General features: G+C 53.6%; 2 protein-coding genes across 22 annotated transcripts in view; one reads left to right on the top strand and one right to left on the bottom strand.

Moving 5' to 3' along the window:
- SNRPD3 (small nuclear ribonucleoprotein D3 polypeptide) overlaps positions 1-8,023 on the bottom strand; it is a 20,393-nt gene extending 12,370 nt beyond the window's left edge. The window contains exons 1-3 of one of the 5 annotated variants that reach the window (XM_070628262.1): positions 7,869-7,983; positions 6,952-7,033; positions 5,961-6,104 (exon numbers count right to left, since the gene is read on the bottom strand). In XM_070628262.1, the coding sequence (XP_070484363.1) occupies positions 5,961-6,086 (126 nt within the window). In that variant the 5' untranslated portion in view covers positions 6,087-6,104; positions 6,952-7,033; positions 7,869-7,983. Of the gene's footprint in view, positions 1-5,960; positions 6,105-6,951; positions 7,034-7,351; positions 7,645-7,868 lie in introns of those variants that run through there. The other 4 variants (XM_070628261.1, XM_070628264.1, XM_070628260.1 and 1 more) reach the window with 4 other exon arrangements.
- On the top strand, positions 7,525-20,989 carry GUCD1 (guanylyl cyclase domain containing 1). Of its 17 annotated transcripts, none has more exons than XM_070628256.1 (7): positions 8,110-8,504; positions 9,445-11,101; positions 13,210-13,294; positions 14,135-14,300; positions 15,496-15,587; positions 17,472-17,713; positions 18,438-20,989. In XM_070628256.1, exons 3-7 carry the CDS (start codon positions 13,284-13,286, stop codon positions 18,527-18,529), a joined length of 603 nt encoding a protein of 200 aa, XP_070484357.1. In that variant the 5' UTR covers positions 8,110-8,504; positions 9,445-11,101; positions 13,210-13,283; the 3' UTR covers positions 18,530-20,989. The 17 variants fall into 17 exon arrangements, with proteins under 17 accessions (XP_070484358.1, XP_070484352.1, XP_070484356.1 ...); XM_070628253.1 differs by having other exon boundaries at positions 8,281-8,504; positions 9,445-9,561; XM_070628249.1 differs by having other exon boundaries at positions 8,344-8,504; positions 9,445-9,561; positions 18,435-20,989.

The following is a 20,989-nucleotide window of genomic DNA, read 5'->3' as shown; positions in this document are numbered from 1 at the left end:
CTAATCATGAGGAAACATCGGAGAAACCCCAATCAAGGGATATTCCAAAAAAATAAGTGGCCTCTATTCTTCAAAAATATCAGTGGTGTGAAAAGCAAAGCAGAGGAAGTGACCAAGACTAAAGCAGCGTAAGTGAGCTGACAACTAAGTGCAGTAAGCGATGCCGAGAGGAAAACCACCATAAAGGACATTGTTGGGACGCTTGTGGACACGGGAACACGGACTGCAGGTTACAGTACTGACTCAGTGTTGAAGCTGCGGAAGTAGTAATTGTACTGTGGATACAATAAGAGAATATTTGTTATGAGGAAATACACACAAAACTATTATGCGATAAGGCAGTATGATGAACCCAACCCACTCTCAAATAGTTCAGAAAAGACATATAGATATAGTTTAAAAATTAGTTTTCCTTCTAGCTAGAGAGCTAGGTATCTGAAGAAATTCCCAACTTCATTGCATTCAGAAATTTCAAGAACTTTGCTGATGTTAATTCTGGGTAGTTTTCTCCTGACAGTCACGGGAGAGCTTATCTTGGGTTGTCATTTTTGTAAGAAGATATGCAGAGACCACTTTCCCACAGACCACTCTGCCACAGCCGAGAAAACAGAGTTCTAACAGTCCAGCCAGAGATGAGGGGGTCACGCCAAAGGCCCCAAAGCACCATTCCAGCTTCTGCGGAACCTATGAACTCTATCACTTTCTCCCACCAAAACTTCTAGGAATTATGTGGTGTTAAAGTTAGTGAAATTTAGGGTTTGACCATTACCCTCTTTTTTAAAATAGTATTTACTGTGCTTAACACTTAACTCATGCTTATCATTTTTGAAACAAGAAAAGTATTTTTAAAAAATTTTTATGACATATAATTTCCACTAAAAGATAACCACTCACTTTGGTTTTCCTCAAAAACTTTTAATGCATCTTTATGTATCATTTATAGCTTGGTTTTATTTTTATAAAACTGGGAACATACTGTGGAGTTTTTAACTTTTTTCTTCATTAATGTCAACAGCATTTTCGCATGATATTAAATATTCTTCTATGCTATATTTTTGGATAAACATTCTTTATGATGTACCCTTACTTGTTTAATCATAATTTATTTAACTCATTAGGAATGCTGGGTTTTCTCAGGTTTAAAACAGCACTGTTTTACTAAAACAGCACTGCAATGGACACCCTTGCATATACACTCACGTCCACAGTTTCGGATTGGTCTCTAGCAGAACTACGGCATCAAAGGGCATGAACTCTTCCACATCAACTATGTTAAACGTTTCCAGAAAGGCTGTAACAATTTACACTTCTACTGTCAGAGTAGCAAGGAATCCTTGATAACATTGCTAATTTTATTTTGCCAATTTGCAAGTGTACACACTCTTACTCTTTTCTAATTTGCATGTCATACTAATAAGGCTATTTATCTTTGCATGTAAAGTGCCCATTTATATATTTTTCTTCTGTGATTTACCCATTTTATGACTTGTGTCCACTTTTTTCTGGGAAATTAACACTCCTGACTTGTAAAAATGATTTATGAATTAAATACAATAAACTTTCATTGTAAAAAAAATTACGAGATGTCTTAAATGTCTGAACACTGAGTACAGCCAGGCCAGGAGAACATGTCTAGCATTCACCAAGAACCTGGTAAGGAACCTCTGGGGACCCTCCACACTGGAGACCTAATAAAATCCACAGCTATATAAAAACTTCCCCCAAGGGAGTGGGCCCAATGGAGTAGTGGCTAAGTTCAGCAGGCTCCACTTTGGCAGCCTGGGGTTCGTCAGTTCGGATCCCAGGTGTGGACTTATGCACCACTTATCAAGCCATGTGGCAAGCATCCCACATATAAAAACAGAGGAAGACTGGCACAGTTGTTAGCTTAGGGCCAATCTTCCTCACAAAAATTGGAAAAAAAAAATTGATATGCTTATTTCTACTCATTATTCCTTACCTTAAAGCTCTTTTTATGGTTTTTAATATTTTACCAAATATATGACTAGAAGGATTCTTTCTTAAGAAATATTTTTTTCTGACCTTGAAAAAAAAACCCTTAGTTGCCTCCTTGACATTTAATAAAGACAAGACACTTCAAGCTTGTGCTGTGTACATAGAACCAAGAACAGAAATTTCCCCATTTGGGAGCTTCTGGTTCTAAGTTATCTGTAACTGGAGCTGGGCAAGAAATGGGATATACTCCTCTATCAGTCTCATCTCTGCTACAAATGAAAACCAGCTGAAAAGGATCATGTGGAAAGCCCTAGAGGCCTCGCTCACCCCACACAAAGGGGCTCTCAAGAGATGCTCACAGCGGCACGTGTGGGGCACCACCATCCATAGCAGATGCCACATCTGGCAGCACCTGGCCACCTGCAGACCATGCTTGCCTCGCAACTGTGGGGTGCAGGGAGTGGGAGAGCAAGCCTCCCAGCCTTACCAGCAAAACGTCAGATGCCCAGAAGCAGCTGCACCCTCTGACCCAATGAACACCACCTCAGGGAGCCCATCCTAGGTTTAACAGATCAACCATTACATTTTCAAATGTCAAAAGAAGGCAAAATAGGCTCCATTAAAAACACACAAGGAACCCAAAAAGAAGGTGTATTCTGTATGGAGATACTGATGAGGACATTGTCTAATATAAGGCAGTATCTCCTTCATCAGGGCCCAGGAAAAAATGTCAAATTTGAGTGCCATGGCAAGCCACACAACTGGTATTTTATCTTAAGGACACTGTGAACCTCAGATCTGATGATTCCCTCTGCCTGGCCTCTAGGAAGCTTAGAGCAGAATGTTCTGAGCTTACACCTGAACGTACCTTTATTAAATGTACAGGGACTCAGGTTTACATTTCTGGCTACCAACTGCCTGGCTTCATCTTACTGTCGACCTGGCTTACCTGCACCTTGACCTACCCGTCTATTTCTATCCTACCACATAATTTCTTGTAAGCCATCTCCAACTCTTTTTGAGAGGAGACAGAAAAAAATGTAAGCATTAAAACCTCAAAATACATTCCTAGAGGAAAAAACCCATGCAATTGTGATTGTGGTGGGATTCTCTCATCTGTTTTCCAAATCTTTGTGGTGTGTGACTAACCCCACTTTTATAATAAAAAACGTTATTAAAACCCAACATTGAATCGCAAACACAAACTCCAGCTGCCTTCTAGCACAGGACAAGCAGGCAAAGGGCTAAGAGGATGCTCTCATCCCCAAAGCTACTAATAGACCAGGAAGGACGGAGAGCAGAGGGCACTGCAGGACGTGAGTGGGCTTGAGCTCAGTGCTCACTGCCGCTGGGCTCAGCTCTGCCACAGCCTGCTGGGCTTACTGACTGTGCCTGCCAGGCTTAGGCAGACCCGGTGAAGCCCTGCATCTTGGCACAGGCAGTGTTATGGGCTGAACTGTGTGTTCTCCCTCCTCACGCCCAAATTCATATGTTGAAGTCTTAACCCGCCCCCCCGGTACCTCACAATGTGACCATATTTAGAGACTGAATCTTTACAGAGGGAACCGGGCCCTAATCCAACATGACTTGTTTCCTTATAAGAAGAGATTAGGACACTGAAATAAAGTGTCAGTTAAGACAGAGTGTAAACAGGATTCTGTGTTAGGAATGCTGAAACTGAAGCTGGCCTCCCCAGTGCTTAAGGGTGGAGGCTACATGTCACTTTTAGGTAGATCTTTATTCTGTGGTCAAACAAAAAAGAGAAGAAAGTAGGGTACAGACACACACAGAGGGAAGACCAGGCGAAGACACAGGAAGAAGACAGCCACCTCCAAGCCAAGGAGAGAGGTGTGAAACAGATCCTTTCTTCATGACCCTCAGAAGAACCAACCGTGATACCTCGATCTTGGCCTCTAGCCTCCAGAACCCTGAGAATACACTGCTCTTGTTTAAGCCACCAGTGTGGAGCTTCATTATGCAGCCCTAGTGAATTAACACAGGTGGGAGGCAAGGGGCTGGCCCCGACCATGTGACAACTGTCCGCTCATTTACTCTGCACTATGGTCCTGAGGCCGAGGTGCTATTTTTACTCCTGATTTAGAAAGGAGAGAACAGAGGGTGAGGGAGGTCCAAAGCTTGCCCCAAGTCACACTAGGCGGCAGGCTGCAACCTGATTCCAGATCGATCACCAGGCTGTGTGCATGTGAGAGACCACCAGGGTCATCTGGTCAGATCCCCTCCTCACATTACAGATGGGAAGTCTAAGGCCCTTGAAGCTCAGGAAGTTGTCCAAACAAATAGCTGAATAAACACATCACGATTTCCTACCCTCTGTCTTGCATTCTACTCCCCAAACTAAAGTACCTTAAAAAGAATGAGGATGCCTTAAGGCAGAGGACTGGACCTATGATAGTGGTACCTCACAAAGGCAAAGGAGGTCATGTCCCACCTTTAGAGGACCTCGTGGATCCTCCAGCACCTTTAGAGAGCCCACACCACCCATCTCTATGGCATCAACACCGAGGAGAGACATCTGCAGTCACCAGATGTCTATCTCCCCAAATATCAGCGAGGTGTCCCAGCTGGTCAACCTGCCAGGAAGATGATGCTCCAAGTGACAGGACGTCACAAATAAATGAATGAGCCCTGAGAATAATGGATAGTTAGGACAGCTGATCTACAGTGTGACCTTGGGTAACTCTCTGACCTTCAGTTTTCTCACCTGGAAAATACTAACAGGTACCATACATTGACATTTATAACGTGCAAGGTGCTGAGCTAGCTACTGCACACACATAACTCATCTGATCGTTAGAACAGTCCTGGGGTGTGGGTTCACCCCTGTGGCAGTCTTGGGAGTACACTGTTAAGATCTCCCTTCAGGGACAATAGGCTACGAGGAATGCAGGGAGCTAACAGCTTCCAGTTGTCACCTTCGGGATCCACCACAGCATTCACCCTGAAGCCACCTGCACCCGAGGGTGCCAGCCAATGACTGACCACAGCAGGGGAACCAGAGCCAGGCCCTTCCTGCCCCATGCTAGACTCTTCTTCTGAGCAATCTTTCCCTGGTCAAGGCTTTCTTAGACACTGCACTGTAAGGCTCTTCCTACTCAATCCTCCTTCCTTTCCCTTCTCCTTTCACGAGTGTCAGACCAGCATCCTAGCCTGAAAGCTCTCCTGCCTACTCCTGCTCCTTCTCCTTCACTGTCAGTTCCTCCAACAAATCTCTTGCACAACTAATTCTGCCTTGGCATTCACATCTCGGAGGACTCAAAATAAGACCACTCCCATTTTACAGATAAGGTAACTGAGGTGATTAACATGGTTAAGACGAGACAATTAGGATTCAAACCCACGTGTGATGGTTTAAAGAACAAAAGAGAAAGCGTGCTGATACACTTTGTGAAGCAATGCTACACAAATTCACGTGATTATTAGCAAAAGGCAAACAAAACAGTACCATGGAAAGGGCATCATATCAGGAAGCTGCTCCGACATTTATTAGCAGAGTGACATTCAGTAGATGAGTCTATTAATCACATTCTCCCTACTTTGCAGGTGACAAAACTATCACCAAATCTGCTTACCTCACAAGATAGATGCTATAATCAAATGAGACACCTCCTCCAAGAAAAATGGCAAGTAAACATAGTATGTGAGTGTAAGATTCTGCTAAATGCCAAGCATTGTGCAATAAAACACGTGGGGGCAAAAGGATAACAGCCCTGAACCTGATGGAAGGAGAAGAGCCATTTTCTCCAACAGGTCTCCAAAATATGGGAGAAAATGATTATGGGATGGAGAAAACAAAGTTAAATATTCCAAATGGCTCTTATTTATGCCCACATCCCCATCACCTATAACAGCGCCTGGCACACATCAGGCACTCTCACCAAGTAACTGCTGAAGGGGAACAACTTCAAAAAGGCCTCCAATCACCAACTTTCTGTCCAAGACGGAGGCCCAACCTTCCCCCCAGCCTCACGTGCAAAGCAGGATACCTGGCAGTTCATGTTGTCCTCCGCTTCAATGAGCTTCCCACGATACACCTCACCGGTGTTTGTCTCACATGTCACAATGTGGCCCTCGGCCTCGTGTAGGACTTTGATTGGCACACCAATAGACATCTTGGCAGGAAGAGAGTTCTACAGTGAGAGAGACAACAGTTAGTTCATCTTTCAGAGCCTGAGAAGGCATGTGGTACACACCATGCCTCCTTCAAGGCCTGACGCTCCATAAAACTCAGTAAAAATGCCAAAGCTGCATTTTCTACAGAAGAAAGGAACTTAACTCCTCGCTTGAAGAACCTATCTGGCAGACACATGCAAGACGTGGGGGCTGGGAATGAAAAGAAAGTGCTTCCCATCTCCCTCCCTGCTACCACATGGAATACATGTGCCATACAACGTATCTGTCAACCCACAGTTGCGGTAAACACCACTTTGAGAACCCATGATACAGATCTGAACTGTGCAATACAGTAGCCACTGTCCACATGTAGCTATTTAAACTCAATTAAAATGAAATAAAATAAAAAATTCAGTCCCTCAGTCACACTAGCCACATGATACTGAATCGGGCAGCACACATATAGGCCAAAGGATCTAGGCAAATCTTGGAGAAGAGGTTGTGAATTTAATTCAACCCATTAAGTGCTCTTTGACCCTCCACTTCACCATCAAGGCTAAAGAGAAAATATCAAAGCATTCACGAAGTGACAATGTGCTATAAGCAGGGAAAACGTAATCAGGACAAGTACCTGAATTGACCTTATTAGAAAAAACAAGTAGTGGACTTTTTATTCCAAGATGAGCAACGACAAAAGGTTAAAACACAACATTTGTGGTCAAGAGAGAAAAGGGAACACGAGGTTGGGAAAGAGAGGCTCCCTTGGGGAGGAGCCTTAGGAGTCTGGATTTTATACTGAAGGCAGAGGGACCACTGCAGAACTATAGGTAAGGAATGCTCCAAAGAAAAGGCAGCAGCACTTACAAAATGGATTGAGCACGGTTTAGAAGCAGGGAAACTTCATAAAACTTCTGTGACAGTGTTGAAAGCACGAGAGGACCAGTGCCTGAAAGGGGGATGGAGGCAGAGATGCAAAGAACTTTGAAAAGGATTACCCAGCTAGGACTTGAAGGAGGCAATCAGCCAGAAATGACTTCAAGACTACTGCCTGGACGCTTCGAAAAACACTGGCCTGCAGACGTACAGAAAGTGAAGAGCAGGTACTTTGCGGAAAAGCTAATGAACTCACTTCCAGACGGTAGCGAGGCGACGCAGATTACTGCGTGGCCCGGGCTTCCCGCTCTTCTCTCTCCCCGAGCGCCGCAGAGCTCGTCGGCAGCGCGTCCTTCTCCAGCCCCCGACCCCTCACGGTGCCTCGACCTACCCTCGCCCGCCCCCGGCCTCTCCTCACCGGCTCCGGCCTCCTCTTCCTTTCTGGGGCGGCGGAGACTCAGGCGACAACGCCAAGACGCGGGACAAGCGAATGGCGGGGCGCCGGGCTCCCAGAATACCACGCGTTCCCAAAATGCCCCGTGCAGGGCCCGCCCCTTCCTTTTCCTAGCGGTGAGCGCGGTCTCGCCTCCCCTGCGTCCTCACCCAGCCGGCTGGGAAACGTGGGCTCTGGTACGATAGTTCCGGCCCCGGAAAAGAGGGCTGAAGACGCGGTCTAGGTACCGGCGGAAACACCGACCCCTGGGGCGGCAAGGGGAGAGGAGGGCTCGCGCTTCCTAGTACCCCACACGAGGGACAGGCTGCACTGCAAGGCGGGGATCTGGAGCGCGCGCCCTCGAACTGGGGGCGGCAGGCGGTGGACCGAGGGCCAGGACCTCCCCTCACAATTTAACATTTGGAAGGCGGCCCCGCCAGGTACGGGGCGTCCTGAGTGAGGCGAGGTATCTCACCGTACGAATAGGGAAACTGAGGTATGGAGTAGAGCGGGGGCGGGACCAGAGTCGCGGTCTCCTGGCGGCCCGCGGCGTTTGGGGCAGGACCAGGCCTTAGATCCGAGGTTGGGGCGGGGCAGGGGCGGAGCTTGCTAAGGAAAGAGCCTCTGGGGAGCCAATGGCCGCGGAACGCCAGGGCTGGGGGCGGCGCTTCCGGGGAACGGAGGTGGAGAAGGGCCTCCGCGTCGGCGCGAGGACTAGGAAAGGGGCGGGGCCACCAGCAGCCGAGACGGCGACTGGCGGGGCGGGCTTAGAGCTGGAGGCCGGGGGCCTCTAGGAATAGAGTCGGGGAAATGGAAGGGGAGGGGCCCCCATACCCCGAGGCCCAGGGAAGGGGCGGGGCTTAGCGAAGGGGCGGGGCCCGGACGCCAGGCCTGGAAGGGCCGGGGCGGGGCTGGGGGCGGCCAAGCCGCCGCCTCCCGTTCTCCCCGCCGCGGTGGCGGTGGCGGCGGAGGAACAAGACACACACTGGCCCCGCTCGCGTCCCAGCCGAAGCCGAAGCTGCAGCCGGCACCGGGCTGGGGCCATGGGCGCCCCGCGCCGCCCGGGTCATGAGGACGGAGGCGGAGGCAGCGGGGGCGCCGCTCGAGCCGGGTCAGTGCCTCCCCAAGGGCCCAGCCCTCACCCCTGGGAACGAGGAGACCCCGCCCTAGCTCAGAGCAGGGTCCGGCTGCGCGACCTTGGGCCGACCGCCGCCTCGGGCCGTGCTGTGGAGCTTTGAGTGAAACCTGGCCAGGTGTCTGCTCCCGCCTTGGGCCCCCCTCCCCAGCCCCGCTCAGTTGGTGTTTCCTGATACTCCCAGGGTTGGGACCCTGGCGGTCTTGGTGGGAGGGTCCTGATTGTGAGCCAGGGGCGCCACCTTCCCCAGAAGTGACAAGTCCTGCTGGAGCCGCCTTGGTAGATCCTGTCCCCTCGGGGAACTGTGGGAGAACTGAGGCCTAGAAGGACAGGGAACTGGCCGAGAGCACAGAGCAATCGGAGGGCCCCTTCCCCTGTCCTCCTCTGCTTAGCGTTTCGTCTTGCTACAGTCTTCACCCTCTGGTTCCTTCTGCCCCAAGGTGATCTGAGTTCCTTTGGGGCGGAAACCACGACTGACATTCAGTGCGTGGGCCACAGTCTGCTTTTCTAAGTGGGGGAGGGGAAAAGTAGTGATTCCTGCTCTGCTTAAGGCTTAGAGTTGATGAGAAAGAGAAAGTAAACTTTAAAGCTAGTAAACTCTAAAATGAGGCGCCAACGTGTGCGACCCCACCCTAAGCCATCAGTGGGACCATGGTGTCACACCTAAGGAGTGGTGTCTTTTGTGATTGCAGCAAGGAGTGGGGTCTGATGCTGTCCTGGGATTGGCATCCCTACTCCTCCAACTCTGGGATCTTAGACCAGGCGCTTGCCTTTCCTGAGCCCCTGTGGAATAATGGCTCCCGTTCCTAGGGAGCCTTCTATGGGCAGGCGTGTTAAGTTGTTTACATGCAGTGCCTCATTAATCCTTGTAACAACCCGGTCAAGTAGGTTCCCATCGTTATTTGCACTTTTGCAGATGAGCAGACGGAGGCTGAGGGGTTAAGTATTCAGGGCCAGTGAGCGCCTTCCTTCCTTGGCGACAGCTGCCAACTGAAGCCAGGCCAGGGCCTTCCAGGCAGACCCTAGCTCTCAGGTGAGACAGTCCTTTGGCTCCAAGCAGCAACATCTGTCAGCAGCTTTCGGCATGGAAGGCCTCGCCTACCCTTATCACTCCCCACAGGAGTATCTCTGAGTCCCTATGAGCTGGCCTGCCCTTGCCGAGACTGGGCATGGCCACATGGGGATGTTTAGCCCTGCCGGGCCTCAGGAACACGGAGTTTTAGGGATCAGGGCAATAAGAGGAGGGACAGTGGAGTTCCTGAGGACCCTACCGAGCAGCTGTCCCATGCCACATTTACAGCTGGACATAGGGGAAGGCACAGACAGTCAAAGCCTGGCCAGAGATGGCCCAGCCAGCTGGTGCCACAGCCCAGGCCACACAGTAAGAGGGAGCTGTGAACAGAGGCCCGTAGTCTGGAAGCCTGGTGGGGTCGGGGGGAGGCATTGCCGTGACAGGTGGGCCCGAGCATCTCAAGGGATAAGACCTTCCATTCACCAAGTGTGTCTGAGTGCCTGCTCCAGGCCATGGGCTGGGAGAGGCAGATGCAAGCCTGTCCTTGCCTGCCCCTGAGGAATTCTCAGTCTGTCCAGTGGGGAAGGCAGACACCACCACAATACTCCATACTGAGGGGTCAGGAAGGAAGAGAGACCAGAGCATTTGGACATTAAGAAGATGGCAGATAACAGTGTGACTAAGGGATATGCGAGAGTAAAAGCGGTGTAGAGAAAAACGAAAAGGGCAGTGTGTGGCCACAGTGAAGGCTTCCTGAAAAGGGGGGCACCCCAGCATGAGGGGACAGCACCCTGCCTAGAGCTCTCCCTCCACTCACCCCATTGGGGGGGATTATTTTAGAATATGAATCCCTGGAGGGCAAAGCTTGGATTTTAGTCACTTTCAGTGTCCCCAGAGACTAGCAGACAGTGGGTGCTTAATAAGTTCACTTCTTATTCAAATGTTTATTGAGTTACTACTAAGCATCAGACACTAGGCACTGGCAATAACAGTGAACAAGATTAGCAGATTCTCTGCCCTCCAGAAGCTTATAGTCTAGGGGGGAGAGTAGCTTGATTTTATTTTATTTTGTTACTTTTGCTAAGTGCTGTGAAGGAATCAAACAGGATGCTGTGAAGGACGGCCCCCTTCCCCTGAAGGCATAGTCAGAAAAAGCCTCTCAGAGGAGGAGACTTTGAGCTAGGTCCTGAATGGCAAAAAGGGGCAGCCTTGAGAATTGCAAGGGAAAGAGAGTTCCAGACAGAGCTGCACATGCAAAGGCCCTGGGGTGGAATGAAGGTTGATGTGTTCCCAGGGTAACTGGAACACAGTGAGTGAGGGGTAAGGGCCATGATGAGGCTGGTGGGGCCCAAGTGGGGCTGGGCCCTGCAGGCCATGGTGTGGGGTTCGAGAACTTTATCCTAAGAGCAATGGGAAACTGGATAGGATTCCTCTGGCTGCTGTGTACAAAAACAGGAAAGGGCCTGGGGGTGGAATTTGGGGCAGAGGACAGGCAGAAGTCAGGCAGCAGTGAGCCCTCAGGACTGAGTCTGTGGCAGTGGGAAGAGGCGTATAGGAGGAGGTGAGTATTCGAAGGCCTTGAATGACGACCCAGGTTCCTTTTAGAGGCTCCTGAGGCCTGGAAGAGTTAACAAAGCCTCAGCCTGGCCAGGCCCCAGCTGGTTGGAGGGCGGGGTTCATGTCAGCACCTGCGACGGGCTTCACATACATCCCTGCCCTCAGTCTCATAGCACCCTGCAGCCTGGCGTCTGTGATGGTCCATTTCACAGAGGAGGAAGCAGGCACAGAGGGCGGGTACCTCCTCAGGTGACTCAGCCAGTGGGTGGCCTGCACTTGGCATGCCATCCTGCCTTCCACGGGCCCCGCTGCATACTCTTAGAGGTGAGGAGTGGAGGGAGGGAGGTCAGTACAATGCAGCGAATGCAGCGAAGGAGCAGTCACAGCCCCTGCCTCCTGGGAACATATAGCAGCCCAGCAGGGCACAGACCAGAGTCCCCGTCTGTGAGCCACAGTGTGGACAAGATTAGCAGATTCTCTGCCCTCCAGAAGCTTATAGTCTAGGGGGGAGAGTAGCTTGATTTTATTTTATTTTGTTACTTTTGCTAAGTCTGGTGGAAGGCAGATGAAAGAAGGGGCGTGGCCAGCCTGCGTCAGGGAAGGCCCCAGAAGTGCTGGCATCTGAGCCAGGCCTCGAAGGCTGGGGAGGGTTTAGGCAGCAGAGTAGGAGCTTGGAACCCACTCCAGGCAAAAGACTGCCCACACACGGCCGCTGGGTCGAAAGGCCAGGCTGGACTCAGGGCTCATGAGTGCCCTTCTGGTTGGTGCATGTGGTGGGAGCCGGGGCTGGCCTGGCAGGCGGGCTCCTGGGGCAGCTCTGTACAAGCTGGTCGTGGGTTCAAGAGAGGCCCTGGAGACCCCTGAGATGAAGAAACAACGTGGGTGTGGGCTGGGTTTTTATGTGCTGAATGGGTGTCATGAATGAGCAATGAGTGGTGACAGCCAAAGAGAAGTCCCTCCCAGTTCTTTAAACTCTGAACTTTGCCCACATTCATGGGATCCTAGAGTAGGAGGGTCTTGTAGGCTGCTTGCCAGCTCGCCCCCACCTCAGGGCCTCAGCACATGCTGTTCCCCTCTGCCTTGTGCTCCGTGACTCACCTCTCTAAGGCCACCCCACCCTTTTCCCTAGCCTAGCCCCCTATTTTGCTCTTACACTTGCTTGTTTTTGCTGTCCACCGGGACAGGCACGTCTATGTCACTCACCACTGTACCTCCAGCTCACGTGCCAGGCTCTTGGGAAATATTTGTTGATCGAATGGCTGAATCAGACCAAAGTCCCTCATTTTAGAGACGGCGAGACTCAGTCTAGCAAGAAGAAGTCAGCTGCTGAGCGCACAGCCAGCCAGTGGCAGAGCCAGGGCTAGAAGGCCTAGGTCCAGCTTTTTCTGCTCCGCCTCACTGCTTGGCAAGGGCAGACTGAGAGGCTGCCCAGGATAGTGTTCCACATCCACAGATTACATGACAGTCCCCTCCTCCTCACCGTGGTCTTCACGTATTGTTGATCCTGGGGACTTTGGCGTCAGGCAAACCTCCAGGGGCCATGAATTCAGACATGAATATCTGCTGAGCGCCCCCCATGTGCTGGCCCTATCCCACCTCCTTGGAGCTCCTACCAAAAAGGGGGCTCTGAGTGTGCACATAGCCGGGGGCTGAGCGGGTTGGGCAGCGACATGAAGTGGCCTCCGAAGACAGGAGTTAGCTCAGGCACCTGGGGTGCCAGGAGAGTTGAGGCAGAGGGAGCAGGCGTGCAAAGGCCCAGAGGCATAAAGGATCACAGCAGGTGAAGGTTCTGCCTGGAGGGCAACCTGGCGAGGATGAGGGGAGGCAAGGAAGCAGAGGGCGCTGGGGCAGCAGCCATGAAGGCATTGTCCTAAGAGATATGGGAACCAACCTATTAGAGGATTTTGAGTCAGGCTGAGCTATTCTGACTGGTGTTTTCGGGAGATCACTGCTGTTATAAGGAGAAAGGATTGGGGAACCCGAAAAGCTATGGGCTGGCCCCTGAACAGCCCCTGCAGGATCTGGGCAGGAGCCAAAGATGGTGGCTGCAATGGGGGTGGCAGTGGCGGGCACTATGCCAAGGACCTGTGACCTCCTCATGTTTCCATGCAGGGGATTTTGTGCAGCTGCCGGTGCCCATCATCCAGCAGCTGTACCACTGGGACTGCGGCCTGGCCTGCTCCAGGATGGTGCTGCGGTGAGTGGGTAGGCCTAGGCCCTCCCCATCCACACCACCTACTCTGGCTTGGGGAAGACGCAGGGAGAGACCTGGGTGGGATTCATCATCAGCGTGGCTGTCGTTAGTTGGGGCTTGTGGGAGGTTCAGCTTCCATCCAGGCTCGGTCCCATGTGCATAAGCAAGAAGTGGACCAGGCCTTCCAGTCTCCACTCTGGGATTACCTGAGGGGATAGCTGGGGAAGTCCCGGGTGCCCAGGCCTGGCCCACAGACTGAGTCCATGATGGGACAGGGGGCCCTCACCCTTCTGGCCTCGGGCTCCTGGGAGACTGGGTCACTGGGGAGCTAACTGCTAAGCTGAGGCTGCATGAACATCCCAGGAGTCTTGACCATCAGAGCCTGGAGGGACCATAGGCATCTCCTTGTAGGAGAGTTTTCAGGCTGCCGCCTGGAACCCCAGGGCAGCTTCTCCCTTACCCGTTTTACATCCTGGAATTCCAGGCAAGAAAAGGTTTAACAAAAGGGTTCTGTGCCTAAAACTTAGAAAACCACTGATGTAGTCCAAGCACCTCATCCTAGAAACAAAGCTAGTGAGGCCAGAGAGGGTCGGCAACTTGCCCAAAGTCACACAGCCTGCAAGAGACTTGAGAAGCAAAATCTCGGCCCTTGACTCCGAGGTCAGCATGCACCCCAGGCAGCCTCAGGTTGTGCCCCAGCAGGACATAGGGTTTCATGACAAAGGACAGAGACTTCCAGGGAGCAGGAGCTCTGACAGTGGCTGACGGGCCCACGGGTGGAGGGTGACCCGGACCAGCTGCCTCTCTAGGGCGAGCCAACCTTAGCAGCCTGTCTGCCCACAGGTACCTGGGCCAGCTGGACGACAGTGAGTTCGAGAGTGCCCTGCAGGAGCTGCGGCTGACCAGGAGCATTTGGACCATCGACCTGGCCTACCTGATGCGCCACTTTGGCGTGAGGCACCGCTTCTGTACCCAGACCCTGGGCGTTGACAAAGGCTACAAAAACCAGGTGAGTGGCTGGCCGCCGAGCCTTCACCAGGTCCACTCATTGGAAGAGGGTGCGGTCGAGACCCAAGTAGACACACAGGTGTGCGGAGACCAGGGAGCAGCATCAGAACTGCTATGGGCAGGATCTGGGAGCCGGTCGGACCAGGTGACCTTGAGGTCCAGCCTCCCCAGAGGATCTGAGCTGCAAGCTGGGTCCCTCCCGGCACCCCCAGCCCAGAGACCTCTTTTCCTGCCTCTGACCGCAGTTGAGGACGTGCGGAGGAGCGTCTCAGGCCACCTTCCTGCATCTTTCCCTGCTGTCCCTCAGCACAGCTTCAGAGCATATCACTTTGACCTTGTCTGGCCATCATTTGCCCATTTTCTTCCTTCTCAGGGGGACAGCTGGCTCCAAGCTGGGTAATTGGTATTCTGGAAGAAAAACCAAAATGCTGTCTTTCCTTTTTTTTTTCTTTTCTTTTGAAAAAGAATGCCAGCATCGCCTTGCTGATACACCAGTGCGTTTTCTCTCCCCGCACAGCTAGGGCTGGTCTTGTCAGCCTCGGAGGCAGATCTTGGCCTGGGCTCTGAAACTTGACAGAGCAGGGTCGCCATGGCCTTTTTGGCAAGAGGGTTGTCACATGGTGGCCAGTGCTGGTCAACCTAACTCTCCTGCAAACCTTCTAGGCCATGGGAAGAAGGCTCATGGGTTTGGCTTGGTCACCATGGCTTCGGGGCAGAGAAAAGGGCCCAAGAACAGGGTCACCTGCCTCCCCCACGGGGGCCCTGGCCCTCTTAAGGCCCCTGCACCAGACAAAGTATGTTCCACAGACCTCGCTTGGCAGAGCCGGATGGGGGTGAAGTGTCAGATGGGCTCAGCCCTCACTTTGCTCGTTGACTGCAGACTCCTGCTCGCGCCCTCGGGTGTGCACAAGCCCGGGGTGACTAAGCTTCCTCAGGGTGCCCACCCGAGCCAGGCGGCCCCCCCATCTCCTGAGCGTCCTCCTTGTGCCCCTGGGTGGTCCGTTGCACTCCAGTCAGCCACCCTGCCAGCTCGCCACAGACAGCTTTCTGCTCAGGCATGCTATATGTGTCAGCTCCCCAGGCAGGCCAGGCTCCTCTGCTCTCCCACCGTCTCTAACTCCATAACGTGCTGTTTACTTCGTCCAGATCGGGTGAGGATGGGTGGCCCCTCCAACTGCCCTTCCTTCTCTTTTCAGTCCTTCTACAGAAAGCACTTTGACACAGAGGAGACCCGGGTAAACCAGCTGTTTGCACAAGCCAAGGCCTGCAAGGTGCTGGTGGAGAAATGGTGAGCCTCCCCCCACCCTTCCTTGCTCACCTGCTCACCCGCAGACTTGCAGGATGGCACACAGGAAAGGCTAGGGACCCGGAGGTCAGGTAGAATTGGGTTTCCTACCCGGGTGGCTGTGGCACTGACTTGTTCCCCTCTCCCCCTTCGAGCCTTAGTTTTTCCATCCATAAAATGGGGACAAGTAGGGCTATTGACCTACGATACACAAAACTCTGGCCTGGGGTAGAGCTTGAGCAGGGCTGGAGGGACAGGTGAGCAAAACAGACTCTAGCCAGCCCTCAGGCTGCTCACAGATTGGTGAGCGGAACACAGGAACCCTAATGAAGGGGCGACGGCCTGAGGAACGTGCCAGCAGGGTGATAGAGGGTGACAGGACAGCTCCTGTGTGGGCTGTGTAGGAAGGCCTGGCTCCCAGATCTCCCCACGGGCTGCTGTGACCCTATGTGGGTCTCTCCCCTCTCATCTAGATGTGGGGGCAGGATTCAGGCAAACCCTGGGAGTAACTTGCCCAGACGCGAGCGACTTTCTTCTCGGGGCTCACTGTGGACACCCTGCTCAAGGTTGCTGGCTCAGACCACGGCCAGGCTCCCCTGGACCACTCTCCTCAGGTCTCCGTGTCCTTTACAGATTGCTGTTTCGTTATTAACGTAGTGTAGCCGCACAGTAGGCAACTTGGAAAACGGAGGAAGAGCCTCCACACGTTCCTCGGCCGCTTGAGTACATGTTGGAAGGAAAGGCAGCGTGTGTTTATGCAGTGGCACTTGATAGGTGCTGTCCCCATTCCTAAGGTGAGGAAAATGAGGATGGGAAGAACAGTGCGAGCTGCCTGCAGTCACCACCAACAACTTGGCTGTGCTGTGATCTGAACCCGGCACTTCCACACCCAGTTATTCCGTGAAGCCCGCTGCTTTTCCTTCCAGCTCAGCCCCTGCTTTTTTCCTGTGGCTGAAATCTCACTCTTGTACATACCATTGGGAACTCAGCCAGCTATTTCATTTCAAAGGCCAAATGGAAAAATGGCATGTTTTCCCAGCACAGGCCGCAAACCAGACTGCCACATGACAAGGGCCTGGGCTGGGGTTGAGCCAGGCCACGTAGTGCTAACGCCGCCATTCCTGAGGAGATTGCTAAGGAAGGAGGGCCTAAGTGGGTGAGCATCCCCCCCAGCAAAAATGGTGGAGCCCCAGCCTGAAGGATGCCCCCACTCCCAGGCCTTTTCTTTTTCTGGGTTTTTATTTGGATGTGCTGCCTTCTGTGGGGCATCGAATGGGGCAGGGCCTAAGAGTCTGCCTCAGGAGCAGCTGGCTCTGGGGAACTGAGTGTCCCCCTGGAAGCACTGCCAACCAGCCTTTCTCAGGCAACCCCCTCTGCCACAAGGAGCCTTAGGAAAAAAGAAAAATAGCCCTTTCAGAGAAGCATTTTGTTTTTAAACTGGTGAAGCCCTGCTTGGCTCAGATTTTGGAAATTAAGTTAAACTGACAGTTTCCAACGTAAACCACACATGATTAGGGTAAAGGACCAAGGAGGGGCGCTCTGCTGAAAAAATTCACTAACCAAGCTGGGAGGTGGGGTCCCTTGGGGTGCTCCAGTGGCCTTTGACAGGTGCCTGTCTGGAGCTAACCTCCTGCCATCCTGGGAAGGGCCTGACGGGGCCAGCTTGCCCTCGGGCACACTCAGAGCCGCCCCCCCGGTCCTGTGCTTGGCCTGGGTCACAGTGACAAAGCAGAATGTCCCTGCCTGCAAGGAGCTCAGGGCAGAGGGAAGAAGAGCCATGTCCCTAAGCTTTGTGACATAGAGCAGAACAGGGGTCCAAGCAGGGTTCCACTTGAGAGATGGGGAATGGGGCCCAGCAGCACCAGCTGACCCTCTTTCCACCCACAGCGCCGTGAGTGTGCAGGACATCCAGGAGCACCTGGCCCAGGGCCACGTGGCCATTGTGCTGGTGAACTCAGGGGTGCTGCACTGTGACCTCTGCTCCAGCCCCGTCAAGTACTGCTGCTTTGCCCCCAGTGGCCACCACTGCTTCTGCCGCACCCCTGACTACCAGGGCCACTTCATCGTGCTGCGTGGCTACAACCGGGCCACCAGCTGCATCTTCTACAACAACCCAGCCTACGCAGACCGTGAGTGTCAAGGGTGGGGACAGCGGGTGGAGCTGCTTTCAGGTCTGTTATGCCCGCCCCCATGACTCCTTCCAAATCAATCTGGTGTGGCCAAGACCTCCCTCATGGCCTTCTCCCCAGAGCCCCTGCTCTTCCTGGGCTCCTGTCATCCGTGTCACCCCTCTGGCCATGCAGCAAACCAGCCACAGACCTGGGGCCATGCTGGCCTCCTCCATACTCCAGTCATCACCAGGCCAGGCCATCTCCCTCCCACATTGCCACTACCCAGGGCCCCACCTCCACCTCAGCCTCCGCCTCATGCTGCCCAGGCTGCAGTTGCCTCCCTCCTCCACGACTCTGGCCCTCCCAGGACAGCCAGTATGCTCATCAGAAAGGAAAGTCTGCCCAGCCCCAGCCCCTGCTCCAGACCCATCCGGGGCTCCCCACTGCCCTGGGGATGGGGAAAGACAGCCCTGACTCACACAGACTTACCCACGTGGCCTCAAGATGTTTCTTCCCTTCTCTGGGCCTCACTTTCCATCTGCTAACCTGGGGAGGGGTCAGAGAAGGAGCTCACGAAGGCCGAAATAGTCAAGGAGGGCTTCCTGAGGGTGAAAGACTCGAGTGGCAAGAGGTGGCCAGGAAGGCAGGACATGGTCAGACCTCCCTCAGCTCCCCTGGGTGCCAGCAAGGGGGGTGCTCCCCCCACCTGCCAACCTTGCTCTGCCCTTCCTGCCCCCAGCAGGAATGTGCAGCACCAGCATCAGTAACTTCGAGGAGGCCAGAACCAGCTACGGCACAGACGAGGACATCCTCTTTGTCTACTTGGACAGCTGACAGCAGGAGCCTGGTGTCCCCAGGCCCTCAGACCCCACCCTGCCCCGACCCTGCTGGGCCCACTCAGGTGTCCCTGGCCCAGGCTCCCACCACTGGGGCCCAGATGCGGAACTGCAGCCTTGGCCTATGGGACAAAGCCCCAGGGGACCCTAGGAGGCTGCGGCGCACCTGCTCTGTCCGCCAGTGCTGCGTGTGTCGTCAGGCCACTTACCCTGGGCACCTGCTGGTTGCTGGAAGCATCCCCGGAGTGTCTGAGCAGAGCCTCCCCCAGGACCCTGAGCCTGACTCCAACTGTGCCCAGGGGACGTCCCGCCCCGCAGGTGCCCTTGTTGCCTAAGAGCCAGGGTTGGGGGAGAAGTCTGAGCCTGTCTCCCGACAGACCTGGACTGAGCCCTGGAGAGAGACGCCACTTGTCAGGACAGCATCAGCGTGTTTGTATCTGACCCCAGCCCTGGGGCTGTGGACTGCTCCAGGCCTCGCTGGGAACTGCCCTCACCATCTCCCCTGGAAGTGCTGCAGACCCCCTCTGCCCTTTGGTGCCACCACCCCCTCTTGCCTCGCACTGGACCCGCGTTCCTGTGGCTGGTTGTGAGGCCTCCAGGCCCTAGGGAGGGCTGGACCTCAGGCAGAAAGGACTCTGAGGTCCGCCACGGCCCTCCAGGTACTCCAGCTGTGTAGGGTGGAGGGTCCTCAGGGGAATAGGTGGGGCCCTGGCTCCTGCTGTCTGGCAGTGCTGAGTGTGCTCCAAGAATGTCTGATCCCAAGGGCCGGGAACAGCTTCCTGGGCCCCAAAGATCCCCTCACCCACAAGGCCTCCTAACTCTAGCCTAAGTCCCGACAGTGGGGCCCGATCTCCGAGTGTAGGAGCCCCAGGTCTCATGGGGCTGAGCATGCTGGGGCACTGGGGCCTGTGCTCCTGAAGCAATGGCACAGGCGGCCTGTGGCCCCCCACCCACCCTGGTGTTCACGCCCGGACCTTTTGCACAGAATGATGGGTCTCTTCCATCTTGACAGAGGAGGGAGCTGCCCGCCCAGGATCACATAGCATGGCACGTAACATGGACTAGAGCTGTTTCTTTTCTTCTTTCTTTTTTTTGGGGGGCGGGGGCAGGGGTGTTTGATTTTTTTTTTTTTTTAGATTTAAGTTTTCACTTTTGGGAAGTGAGAATCACCCTCACGTAAGACAATAATAGTGACATTGCAGGTACTTTGGAACCACAGACACCTCTCTTTACAGGGTAGGTAAGCCAGCCCAAGTTCTCTTACAAAGAGAAAGGAAACTCACGGCCGCTGGGATGAGTGCCTGGGCCCCTCACCTTCCAGACAGAATCCACCCGGTCTGGGGAGAACTCTTGAACCCAGGTCTGCACCTAAAAAATGAGGGAAATGGACCATTCCCAAAGGGGCTGGGATTCCCACCCCTCATGGGCTGCCTCTGGCAAAGGGCAGGATGCCCCAACAGCCACACCGCCCCTGCACTCCTGTGTCTTGGTCTTCCAGTGCCCAAGGCATGATGCAGTGGTGGCAGCTGCCCCTCACCCAGGCTGCAAACCACGCTCAGCCTCTGTCCCGACCTGCCGGCTCAGCCCTCCCCACCGTGGCTGCTCTGAGGAGCAGAGGAGGGCTCTGCTTACAAGGGCTGTCAGACCACCAGTCATATTGCTCCTCAACGCCAGGCACAGCCTTTGGCCAAGAGGGAGGCGCTGTGAGCTGGGCAGCCCCCCAGTTTCAGAGACTAGTGTTGCCTTTAGACTGGTCTCATCTCTGTTGCCTTAATGCTAGGTAGCCCAAGACCCCAGGGAGCTCTGGTTCTATGCTCAGGAGTACCACACATGGCAGCTGTGGGGTCTGGGCATCGTCAGAAGGGGTCTGGACAAAATCCTGGTGAGAACAGATGTATCAAGGAAAACAATGAGAGGAAGTGTAGCTTTCAGGCTGGCTGAATGTGAGCGAGGCACAGTGCACATGCTGATGGGGGTGTCATGGAGAACAGCCTCCACCAAGAGTGGTCACAGCACCTCGGTCCACCATGTAACATGTAGAAACGCTCAGTCCCTGGGCTCAGACGGTGGCTTCTCAGGACAAGCCACAATTAGATGTCACCTGTCTGGAAGCTGAACAAGAAAGCTGCCTGCCAGCGAGATGGTGCCATCTGCCTGGGGATGGTCATGGAGGCAGAACACAAACCACACTATGTTGTGTCCTTGCACAAGTCATGAAAATGGGGCCGGAGAAGGAGCCCGGATGTCAGGAACTTCTGCCCACAGCATGTGGCACCCGCGACCCCCTGTCCACATGCTGGGGGACCAGTGCAGCCCCCGAAACCACACTGGACAGCTGGCTTTGTTCACTCTAGCCACATGGGGACAAAAGGGATCTTTTGCACTGCAGAGATTTTATACATAAATATATTTTGTTTGTAATGAGCCATTCTCAATAAACATTCTCACTGCAAAATGA

Source organism: Equus przewalskii, chromosome 7 (assembly GCF_037783145.1).
Source record: "Equus przewalskii isolate Varuska chromosome 7, EquPr2, whole genome shotgun sequence".
NCBI lineage: Eukaryota > Metazoa > Chordata > Mammalia > Perissodactyla > Equidae > Equus > Equus przewalskii.
This window is presented reverse-complemented; position numbering and strand designations above follow the sequence as displayed.